The following is a 12,247-nucleotide window of genomic DNA, read 5'->3' on the forward strand; positions in this document are numbered from 1 at the left end:
GTGCACTAGAAGGGGGTGTAAGGTTAGATTTGTGAGGAACCTGCCTGAAGACGCACTGTTTTACCTGCGTCTTCTCTGATCAGCATTACACCCACGTGGGGCTCACACAGCTGTCAATCAAACTTGCGCAATCCGGTCCAAATAACCCCGCCTACCCTGCCGGATTCCATGGAAACCACATTAACCAATAAGAACCCAGAGCTGATGATTGACAGCTGCCTCCAGCCTCTTTCCTGCAGGAGAGGGCGGGTCAAAGAGGAAAAATTTGATGGAGCGAAGTAACGGTTTCGGGATGACTGACAGCTCCTATAGCCAATCAGAGCGGAGAGCGAGGTGCCGGAGAGACGGCGTAGGCCAATAGAGGAGGCGGAAAGGTTAGAAAGGCTCCTCCTGGTGTCGGTGGGCGTGGCCGGTGAGGTGACGGGCTGGTGGTTACCGGGAGGCGCAGAGACTGAGAGAGGGAGCCCAGGAGCCGCCGGTAAGAGGGGGATGGCGGGCTGGGGCGGATTTCTGGCGGAGGGCTTTCATGGTAGTTGTGATATGGACAGTATTATAATTGTAATACCCCACCCGGAGTAATTAGCGGGCTGCCCCTGTAAATGAGTCCTTTCCTGGTATATTATATTGGGGACTAATCACTCTCTGGGCACTCCCTGCTGAGGTAATGCCCTCCACTAATACCCCCCTCATGCCTTTCTCCCCAAAGTAATATCCTTCCCCAGTGCCCATCCCTGACCACCCGGTGCCTGGGGCAATAACACCCCTAAATGCCCAGGTACAAACACCCCCTTTGTGGGTACACCCCTTCTGTAATATTCCAGGACCTGGTATACCCAGGTTAATGCCCTTTCTGTAATACCCCATGCCCAGGCTGTGCCCCGTCTCTAATACCCCATGCCGTGCCCCTTCTCTAATACCCCATGCCCAGGCTGTGCCCCTTCTTTAATACCCCATGCCCAGGCTGTGCCCCTTCTCTAATACCCCATGCCGTGCCCCTTCTCTAATACCCCATGCCCAGGCTGTGCCCCTTCTCTAATACCCCATGCCCAGGCTGTGCCCCTTCTCTAATACCCCATGCCGTGCCCCTTCTCTAATACCCCATGCCGTGCCCCTTCTCTAATACCCCATGCCGTGCCCCTTCTCTAATACCCCATGCCGTGCCCCTTCTCTAATACCCCATGCCCAGGCTGTGCCCCTTCTCTAATACCCCATGCCCAGGCTGTGCCCCTTCTCTAATACCCCATGCCCAGGCTGTGCCCCTTCTCTAATACCCCATGCCCAGGCTGTGCCCCTTCTCTAATACCCCATGCCCAGGCTGTGCCCCTTCTCTAATACCCCATGCCCAGGCTGTGCCCCTTCTCTAATACCCCATGCCCAGGCTGTGCCCCTTCTCTAAGACCCCATGCCCAGGCTGTGCCCCTTCTCTAAGACCCCATGCCCAGGCTGTGCCCCTTCTCTAAGACCCCATGCCCAGGCTGTGCCCCTTCTCTAAGACCCCATGCCCAGGCTGTGCCCCTTCTCTAAGACCCCATGCCCAGGCTGTGCCCCTTCTCTAAGACCCCATGCCCAGGCTGTGCCCCTTCTCTAAGACCCCATGCCCAGGCTGTGCCCTTCTCTAAGACCCCATGCCCAGGCTGTGCCCCTTCTCTAAGACCCCATGCCCAGGCTGTGCCCCTTCTCTAAGACCCCATGCCCAGGCTGTGCCCCTTCTCTAAGACCCCATGCCCAGGCTGTGCCCCTTCTCTAAGACCCCATGCCCAGGCTGTGCCCCTTCTCTAAGACCCCATGCCCAGGCTGTGCCCCTTCTCTAAGACCCCATGCCCAGGCTGTGCCCCTTCTCTAGTACCCCATGCCCAGGCTGTGCCCCTTCTCTAGTACCCCATGCCCAGGCTGTGCCCCTTCTCTAGTACCCCATGCCCAGGCTGTGCCCCTTCTCTAGTACCCCATGCCCAGGCTGTGCCCCTTCTCTAGTACCCCATGCCCAGGCTGTGCCCCTTCTCTAGTACCCCATGCCCAGGCTGTGCCCCTTCTCTAGTACCCCATGCCCAGGCTGTGCCCCTTCTCTAGTACCCCATGCCCAGGCTGTGCCCCTTCTCTAGTACCCCATGCCAGGCTGTGCCCCTTCTCTAGTACCCCATGCCCAGGCTGTGACCCTTCTCTAGTACCCCATGCCCAGGCTGTGACCCTTCTCTAGTACCCCATGCCCAGGCTGTGACCCTTCTCTAGTACCCCATGCCCAGGCTGTGCCCCTTCTCTAGTACCCCATGCCCAGGCTGTGCCCCTTCTCTAGTACCCCATGCCCAGGCTGTGCCCCTTCACTAGTACCCCATGCCCAGGCTGTGCCCCTTCACTAGTACCCCATGCCCAGGCTGTGCCCCTTCACTAGTACCCCATGCCCAGGCTGTGCCCCTTCACTAGTACCCCATGCCCAGGCTGTGCCCCTTCTCTAGTACCCCATGCCCAGGCTGTGCCCCTTCTCTAGTACCCCATGCCCAGGCTGTGCCCCTTCTCTAGTACCCCATGCCCAGGCTGTGCCCCTTCTCTAGTACCCCATGCCCAGGCTGTGCCCCTTCTCTAGTACCCCATGCCCAGGCTGTGCCCCTTCTCTAGTACCCCATGCCCAGGCTGTGCCCCTTCTCTAGTACCCCATGCCCAGGCTGTGCCCCTTCTCTAGTACCCCATGCCCAGGCTGTGCCCCTTCTCTAGTACCCCATGCCCAGGCTGTGCCCCTTCTCTAGTACCCCATGCCCAGGCTGTGCCCCTTCTCTAGTACCCCATGCCCAGGCTGTGCCCCTTCTCTAGTACCCCATGCCCAGGCTGTGCCCCTTCTCTAGTACCCCATGCCCAGGCTGTGCCCCTTCTCTAGTACCCCATGCCCAGGCTGTGCCCCTTCTCTAGTACCCCATGCCCAGGCTGTGCCCCTTCTCTAGTACCCCATGCCCAGGCTGTGCCCCTTCTCTAGTACCCCATGCCCAGGCTGTGCCCCTTCGCTAGTACCCCATGCCCAGGCTGTGCCCCTTCGCTAGTACCCCATGCCCAGGCTGTGCCCCTTCGCTAGTACCCCATGCCCAGGCTGTGCCCTTCTCTAATACCCCATGCCCAGGCAGTACTCCTTTTCTATTACTATGTGCTTAAATAATGCCCCTTCTCTGATACCCCATACCCAGGTTATACCCCTTGCCCATGCTATGCCCCTTCTGGTACTTCATACCCAGGTTATACCCCTTGCCCACGCTGTGCCCCTTCTGGTACCTCATACTCAGGTTATACCCCTTCTCTAATACCCCTTGCCCATGCTATGCCCCTGAATTCCTGACGCTCATTAAAGACATTCTCAAAACCCACTTTAATTATAAGGGAACCCCCCCCCCCCCCCCCCCCCCCCCCCCCCCCCCCCCCCAACCTCAGGAATACCCTTAAAGTTCAGTTGCACTCCTGGACATTGGCAGCCAAATACTTTTAGAAACCCCTCTCTTATTTTTGGTTTCTTTTTAAAGAATCCCCCTCCTCTTATACAAATGTGCCATCTTCAAGTATGTGATGCCAACCTGTAGAACTCAGACTATGGAGGGGTCCTCCTTGTGTCCTGTCACTTATGTACCTGTCTGTGTAGGAAGAGCTGGGGTAGACCCATCTGGCCTGGTAGTGCCAAGCTGTTTGCCCCTCGTGAATATTCCCCCGGACCCCCATGTCCTATCCTTTATGTATTACTGTGGGGCGCGATATTCACTGGAATGTGACTCCTTTCTTCTCTGTACCCTCAGCGGCGCCCCCCAAAAATTCCTTTGTGTGCCCCTCCCCTTTTCGTATGGTGGTGGGCTAGACCTTTAATTAACCCCTCAACCAAGTGGTTTCCATATTGTGGCTCATTGTCAGCACTGTGGTAGCTAAAGGGGTTAACCATTCCAGCCGTGCGCGGATCTGCCAGGGAAGGTGCCATGCCGGACGCTGCTGCTCCCCCCCATTCATTCACTTTACGTGGAGGCAGCCATGTTTTGCTGGTTGCAGCTGAGAAGGGGTTAACCAACTAGCCATATGGTTGACTCCAGCCTTGCTGGTCGCCTGCAGGGGCAGCTTGATCTCCCCCCCCACCCCCAGTCTGGTGCCCATGTGTCTCAGACCTGTGGCACACAGCGGGCGGGCACTTGGAGGGTGCTGTCTCATTCTCCTGGCCGGGGCATGTGTCTTATCTTGGTCCCATCAGACGGATCAGGGGCACCACCCAGGACTTGCTGTTGAGCCTGTTTCAGCCTGGATGGTGGGTTTGCATGACCTTGTTTAGGGGGGAGGGGAGGGGATGGCAGGGAAGGGGTTAAGTTCGGAAAACAAGTGTGGAGAACAGTTACCCGGCAGTAGGTGGGCGGCTGCTCAGATCTCTTATTGCAGCAGCTCCCAGGGAACAAAGAGCCTGTCTACATCATGACTTGCAGCTTCCATGCGCTCCCTCTAGCCCCCTCCTCCGTGCCCCCAACCTACCCACAGCAGAACAGAACCGCCAGGCCCAGCGGTGCCGTAGCCCGCCGCGTGCCCTCCACCCTGCCCCAGATATCTGCACCCGGGCTTTGTCTCTGCAGCAGCCGCCGCCGCCATACCCTTCCCATTACATTCGGGTCTGGGGGGGGGGGGGGGCAGGGGGGGGGGCACCCCTAGGCGTGTTAACCTGTGTGCGGCTGTATCCGGATTAATAGATAGGGGTTATCCTGCCCGCTTTATGGGCGCGTGGCCCCTGCGTGTAATCCCCCCAACCTTCTAATCATCGGCAGGAGCTTGTATGCAAATGTTAGAATCAAGGTGGATTGAATTCTTCTAAGAAGTTTTTAATTCTTTCCATTTTCCGAGACCTTGAGGCGGATTACTGGGGGGGTGGAGATGATGTATTTCGCCAGTTTCTGTATTACCTGGGTACAAGCGCTGGAGGAGGTGGGCATTAGTGGGGTGTTAGAGTAGGCACTGCTGGGGTATTTGTAGAACGCTATGAGGGTTATTCTGATTAGAGCATGTAAGGGTTAACTGTTAGACCCCCTAAAGATGAGAAGACTGGGGCCTCCATGTCCTCTGTGTGAACGGAGCCATGTTTGAGCATGTGCTCTCCTGCTCCAAGCAAGTCGCAGTTGCATGCAACCAAACACGCGTGTCAGTCCTGTCGTGTAGTCACGCAGACGACCGCTTGTGTTTTGTGCGTGACATCCCCGTTGCCTCCGTCTTATTCGCGGACCTGTTGACTTCCATGAGTAGGATGTGTTCTGTCTTTTGCAGAACACACGGGTCATAGTCTGCAGCGTGACCCCGTTGGCTATCACTAGATGCAGTGTAATGGTGTAGCCCCCCGCCTGAGAGAGTTGGACCACCCTAGGAGACAGAACTTCCACAGACGTCTGCTGGGATCCTAGCGTCTGTCCTGTGTATTAGGCCTCATGCACACGACCGTAGTTATGGTCTGCATCCGAGCCGCATTTTTTGCGGCTCTGATGCGAACCCATTCACTTCAGTGGGGCCGCAAAAGATGCGGACGGCACTCCGTGTGCTGTCCACATCCGTTGCTTCGTTCCGAGGCCTCGCAAAAAATATATAGCATGTCCTATTCTTGTCCGTTTTGCGGACAAGAATAGGCATGTCTACAATAGGCCGCCTGTTCCGTTCCGCAAATTGCGGAAGACACTCGGGCGGCTTCCGTTTTTTGCGGACTGCAAAAAAAGGTACGGTCGTGTGCATGAGGCCTTACCCACACACAGGACGGTCCTAGACGGGTTACCCTGGGGCACTTTGGACCTCTCCTGAGGTCACGTCCTGCCGGCAGGGGTCCTACCGCTGGGATCTAATAGTTATCCCCTACCTACTGGAATACCCCTTTAAGTGGGCATGTGCTATCTAATCACGGGTGTTGCCAGCTCAATGGGGTATTTGAGAAGTTGTCATCACGGGGCATTTGGTCAAGGAGCCAGGAGGGACTCTTCACATGCTGAGAGTGTGTCCGGATTTGTGTCCCGACCCGATTGTGGGTTTTAATTACCCAAACTCACTAGCTCTGATGGATCTATGATGTAGGGAGTTGCGGTCCGGGGCGTGTGTGGCCAGCCTCAGGCTACGGCGCCATTCGAAGCTAGTAGTAGCTTTGTGAGGCCGTATTCACGTCTCCATTAGAGATTATCCGGCATATGTGTCAGCGGTTGGCCGGACAAAAAACACTGCAGCAGTATTTTTCCAGACTATAGGGAACCGGTGAACAGTCTCCTGGATACGTTCGCCGGAGATGTGAACGCAGCCGATCGCAAAAAATATGGATGACGTCCGTGTGCTGTTTTTTTCAGTATTTTGCGATCGCAAAAAATACGGATGACGTCCGTGTGCATACAGTTTTTTACAGAACAGCTGGCCCCTGATAGGTACAGCTGGTCCGTTATTGCGGACAATAATAGGACATGTTCTATGTTGGAACGGAAATACGGAATGCACACGAAGTACATTCAGTTTTTTTTTTCCGGACCCATTGAAATGAATAGTTCCGTATACGGATGGCAAAAAACGAAACGTAAACTGGAAAAAAAAACAGTTTGTGTGCATGAGTAAATGTAGTCTTGCAGAATTCCAGCATGGTTGGACTGTCGGGTCACAATGCAACTACGTTTTCCAGCATTTTGCGCAACGCAGTAGCGTTACAGGGTTTATCCAAGACTATTAAATGCCCCCCATATGCCTGGGCCCCTCACAATGACTAAACTTACCTGTCTCCCCGCACCGCCGCTGCTGCTTCTCCCCATGCGGGGATGAAGACATTCGATGTCGGGGGAGCCTCACTAGCGTCACCCGCAATTCTGCGTCATATCCGCACCAAAATCCAATCCACAATTTCTAAAAATGCTTGTATTCCGCAACCTGTGCAGGTGGCCTTTTGGCATAGCCTCATTCACCTCTGTGGAGAATGAGGGACACCCGTCTTGTGGGTGCAGTGAATGGAGTGATGGCTGCACATGTGCAACTCCATTCACTTCTTTGCAAAAACATTTGACGTTGGCTATTTTTGAAACTGGCATAGATAGGAATGAAGAGAGACGGGCAGACGTGACCACCTCTCCATTCACTGCAGCTGTGAGACTGAGGGGGTCGCTGTTCTTGTAATCGGTGGGACCTTCGCCCCTCGTTTACGGCTGTCAAGACGGGAATTGTTACATCAGCCATGTGGCCTCTGCAGAAGATTGCAGCAAACTGGCCCCATGTGCACCTGGCTGGCTTTACCACTATCGTTTGTGTCCCATTGTTTCGGAAAATTGTTATTCCTGGAGCTGGAAGGAAGGAAATTCCAATACAATGATGGCCGGAGTCTGGACCCACATTTAACAAGTTATGAAAACCATTGACTGGCTGTGATGGCTGATGGTTCAGAGCCCAAGCCTGAGACGAAAAAACTGGCCAGGTGTCATGTTAGGGACTGTTGATGGGCAGATGTGGGCACGGGGGTTGGCAAGGGTCTTATAGTTAGGTATTAGAGGGTGTTGTTCCTCTGGTGAATCTTCCTGACGGGGGGAGGGGGGTAGGAAGCGGAGATCTGCACAGTTCAATGAGATGATGTTATGGGGCTGTCATGGCCTGGATGACACACACTGATAGGCTTCCTGTAGTTTTACAAGGGTCCATGAGTCTGCGTCCTGCCAGGAAAGAAGCGACAGGTGAAGCCATTAGTAATAAGGGGAGATTATATCCAGTCTGATTACTGAGTACACCCCCTACTGCGAGACAGCCAAATCCAGACTCCCAGCCAAGTAAGAGGTCTCCTGGGAAGTGCGAAAGCTTGGCTCTTGTTCTTTGGGACGTGCTGGTTGTATGCAATCCCAGTCCCAGGTGATATTCACATCAGTACATACTGTCATTATTGCTGAATTGCACAAGAAAGACAAAGGCTTTGCTGAATCTCTTTTTCTGCGTAGATTGGCCATTCCACATATCTAACTACTATAAACCTGCCTCCTATATACAAGGATACAACTGCTATAATACTGCCCCCTATGTACAAGAATATAACTGCTATAATACTGCCTCCTATGTACAAGAATATAACTACTATAATACTGCCCCTATGTACAAGAATATAACTGCTATAATACTGCCTCCTATGTACAAGAATATAACTGCTATAATACTGCCCCCTATGTACAAGAATATAACTACTATAAACCTGCCTCCTATATACAAGGATACAACTGCTATAATACTGCCCCCTATGTACAAGAATATAACTACTATAATACTGCCCCCTATGTACAAGAATGTAACTACTGTAATACTGCCCCCTATGTACAAGAATATAACTACAAAAATACTGCCCCCTATGTACAAGAATATAACTACTATAATACTGCCTCCTATGTACAAGAATATAACTACTATAATACTGCCTCCTATGTACAAGAATATAACTACTATAATACTGCCTCCTATGTACAAGAATATAACTACTATAATACTACTCCTATGTACAAGAATATAACTACTATAATACTGCCTCCTATGTACAAGAATATAACTACTATAATACTGCTCCTATGTACAAGAATATAACTACTATAATACTGCTCCTATGTACAAGAATATAACTACTGTAATACTGCTCCTATGTACAAGAATATAACTACTATAATACCGCTCCTATGTACAAGAATATAACTACTATAATACTACTCCTATGTACAAGAATATAACTACTATAATACTGCCCCCTATGTACAAGAATATAACTACAAAAATACTGCCTCCTATGTACAAGAATCTAACTACAATAATACTGCTCCTATATACAAGAATATAACTACTATATCACTGCTCCTGTGTACAAGAATATCCGTGTCCGTGATCCGTGTCCGTTTTTTCCTATCATTTCAAAGGCAAACATTTTTCATGTCCGTGGATCCTCCAAAAATAAAGGAAGACCCACGGAAGAAAAAACGGACACGGATCACGGAACAACGAAAACCGTTTTTGCGGACCGCAAAAAAAAAAACGTCCGTGTGCATGAGGCCTAAACCTGCCTCCTATGTACAAGGATATAACTACTATAATACTGCCTCCTATGTACAAGGATATAACTACTATAATACTGCCTTCTATGTACAAGAATATAACTACTATAATAATGCTCCTATGTACAAGAATATAACTACTATAATACTGCCTCCTATGTACAAGAATATAACTACTATAATATTGCCTCCTATGTACAAGAATATAACTACTATAATATTGCCTACTATGTACAAGAATATAACTACTATAATACTGCTCCTATGTACAAGAATATAACTACTATAATACTGCCTCCTATGTACAAGAATATAACTACTATAATACTGCCTCCTATGTACAAGAATATAACTACTATAATACCGCATATAACTACTATAATACCGCTTCTATGTACAAAAATATAACTACTATAATACTGCTCCTATTTATGTACAAGAATATAACTACTATAATACTGCTCCTATGTACAAGAATATAACTACTATAATACTGCTCTTATATACAAGAATATAACTACTATAATACTGCTTCTATGTACTAGAATATAACTACTATAATACTGCTCCTATGTACAAGAATATAACTACTATAATACTGCCTCCTATGTACAAGAATATAACTACTATAATACTGCCTCCTATGTACAAGAATATAACTACTATAATACTGCTCCTATGTACAAGAGTATAACTGCTATAATACTGCTCCTATGTACAAGAATATAACTACTATAATACTGCCTTCTATGTACAAGAATATAACTACTATAATACTGCTCCTATGTACAAGAATATAACTACTATAATACTGCTCCTATGTACAAGAATATAACTACTATAATACTGCCTTCTATGTACAAGAATATAACTACTATAATACTGCCTCCTATGTACAAGAATATAACTACTATAATACTGCTCCTATGTACAAGAATATAACTACTATAATACTGCTCCTATGTACAAGAATATAACTACTATAATACTGCTCCTATGTACAAGAATATAACTAATATAATACTGCCCCTGTGTACAAGAATAGAACTACTATAATACTGCTCCTATGTACATTTATGGCAGTCAAAAAAGTGATGCCCGCCAGCCGTTGCATTGTTTGTCTTCAGTACCGTACTGTAGGTCTTAGGACATGTTCTACAATTTCTTGTCCTGTGCGTTTGCTTAGTTACAACATTTTGCAATTATTTTGTTTCTTTCTTTTTGTGAAGTGAAACTTTATATTTACAGTTTTGCTTCCTCTTGTCTGTATTGTCTGATTGGTAAATCTAAGCTGCTGTATCTAAGCTTGATGTGTTTCTTCTTTCCGTAGGTGATTCCTAGAGACTCCAAGTCATAATGTCTCAGAGAGTGGGGCAGGATGACCCCGAGCGATACCTCTTCGTGGACCGCGATGTGGTCTACAATCCCGCCACGCAGGCTGACTGGACGGCCAAGAAGCTGGTGTGGGTGCCGTCGGAACGGCATGGGTTTGAGGCAGCCAGCATCAAGGAGGAGCGAGGCGACGAGGTGGTGGTGGAGCTAGCTGAGAACGGCAAGAAGGCCATGGTGAACAAGGATGACATCCAGAAGATGAACCCACCCAAGTTCTCCAAGGTGGAAGACATGGCGGAACTGACCTGCCTCAACGAGGCCTCCGTCCTGCACAACCTGAAGGACAGATATTACTCGGGACTCATCTATGTAAGTACTCCGCAGAAACGTGAATGTGACTTCTGATGTATTTCTGCATTGTCAGGATTAGAAAAACATGTCTGCTTCTTCCGTAAACAGCGCCTCCACAGGTTGTGTGTGGTATTGGTGCTCAGCCTCATTTACTTTAAAGTTATTTTTTTTCGGGAGTTGATTAATGATGACCTAAACTCAGCACCACTTAAGAATGGTAATTTCCCTTGCCTCTCCTGCTGCAAATGCAGTTGCATCATGAAAGGTGATGGTTTTACCCATCCTTATAGTGGCAAACGGTTTAAGATCAAGGGACACTTCACATGTAAATCCACAGATGTGGTTTACATGATACAATGTCCATGTAGCTTAATATATGTGGGAGAGACCACAATGGAACTGAGGGAAAGAATCAACAAACACAAAAGCACTATAAGAACAGGAGCTATTGACAAACCGGTTGCAAAACACTTCATTGATTGCAAACATTCCATTAATCAACAAAGATTTCGAGTAATCGATAGCGTTGGGTATCTAAGGAGGGGTGGGGACAGGAAGGGAATACTTAGGAAAAAGGAGCTTAAGTGGATCCATACCCTTAGATCCCTTCAACCTTACGGTTTAAATTTAGAGTTTAACGTCGCATCCATCGATTGACATTGGTCGCTGTATTCCCCTCTTAAGTATAGGGACATCATGTTGTTTTTTATATGTGTTACACATCCCTATTACAAGGATTCTTAAATGTATATGTTAAAATGCCTTTCATAGTTTTTGATGTTCGATATCATGGATAATACATTTTGTATATGATGATCCTACATGATTGCTTTGTGCTGCGCTGTACATTGTCTCCTTCTCCGTAGATATGTGCATGTGCATACTCTGATCGTTTTTTGATAGTGTGGCGATCACTATTGTGGTCCGTGATCTTATACTGTATAAGGCCTCCTGCACACGAACGTTTTTTTACACGGTCCGCAAAAACGGGGTCCGTAGGTCCGTGATCCGTGCCCGTTTTTTCTTTCGTGGGTCTTCCGTGATTTTTGGAGGATCCACGGACATGAAAAATGAAAAAAAAAATCGAAGTCAAGTTTGCCATTGAAATGATAGGAAAAAACGGACACGGATCACGGACACGGATGACAATCTTTTGTGCATCCGTGATTTTCACGGACCCATTGACTTGAATGGGCCCGTGAACCGTTGGCCGTGAAAAAAATAGGACAGGTCATATTTTTTTCACGGCCAGGAAACACGGCTCACGGATGCGGCTGCCAAACGGTGCAGTTTCCGATTTTTCCACGGACCCATTGAAAGTCAATGGGTCCGCAAAAAAAACGGCACAACGGCCACGGGTGCACACAACGGTCGTGTGCAGGAGGCCTAATGCCGATCTACCCATTTTTCTATATGGATTATGCACATCTCTATATGGCAAGTTGCGCTGACCACGGCGTCGCCGTTACCATGGCTCCGATATCTGCACTGTGTCTCCATTGGCTGTGCTTTCCATGTGACCCACGAGATTGACGCACGGCTGTGCGCACCGT

The 12,247-nt window shown here is 49.1% G+C and overlaps 1 protein-coding gene across 3 annotated transcripts in view; it reads left to right on the forward strand.

The window, feature by feature from the left end:
- Positions 1-362: 362 nt before the first annotated feature.
- MYH10 (myosin heavy chain 10) overlaps positions 363-12,247 on the forward strand; it is an 82,329-nt gene continuing 70,444 nt past the window's right edge. For all 3 annotated transcript variants that reach the window (XM_044296786.1, XM_044296787.1, XM_044296788.1), the window contains exons 1-2: positions 363-478; positions 10,342-10,712. In XM_044296786.1, the coding sequence (XP_044152721.1) occupies positions 10,368-10,712 (345 nt within the window). In that variant the 5' untranslated portion in view covers positions 363-478; positions 10,342-10,367. The remainder of the gene's footprint in view (positions 479-10,341; positions 10,713-12,247) is intronic.

The sequence above is a fragment of the Bufo gargarizans genome, chromosome 6 (assembly GCF_014858855.1).
Source record: "Bufo gargarizans isolate SCDJY-AF-19 chromosome 6, ASM1485885v1, whole genome shotgun sequence".
Classification (NCBI taxonomy): Eukaryota; Metazoa; Chordata; class Amphibia; order Anura; family Bufonidae; genus Bufo; species Bufo gargarizans.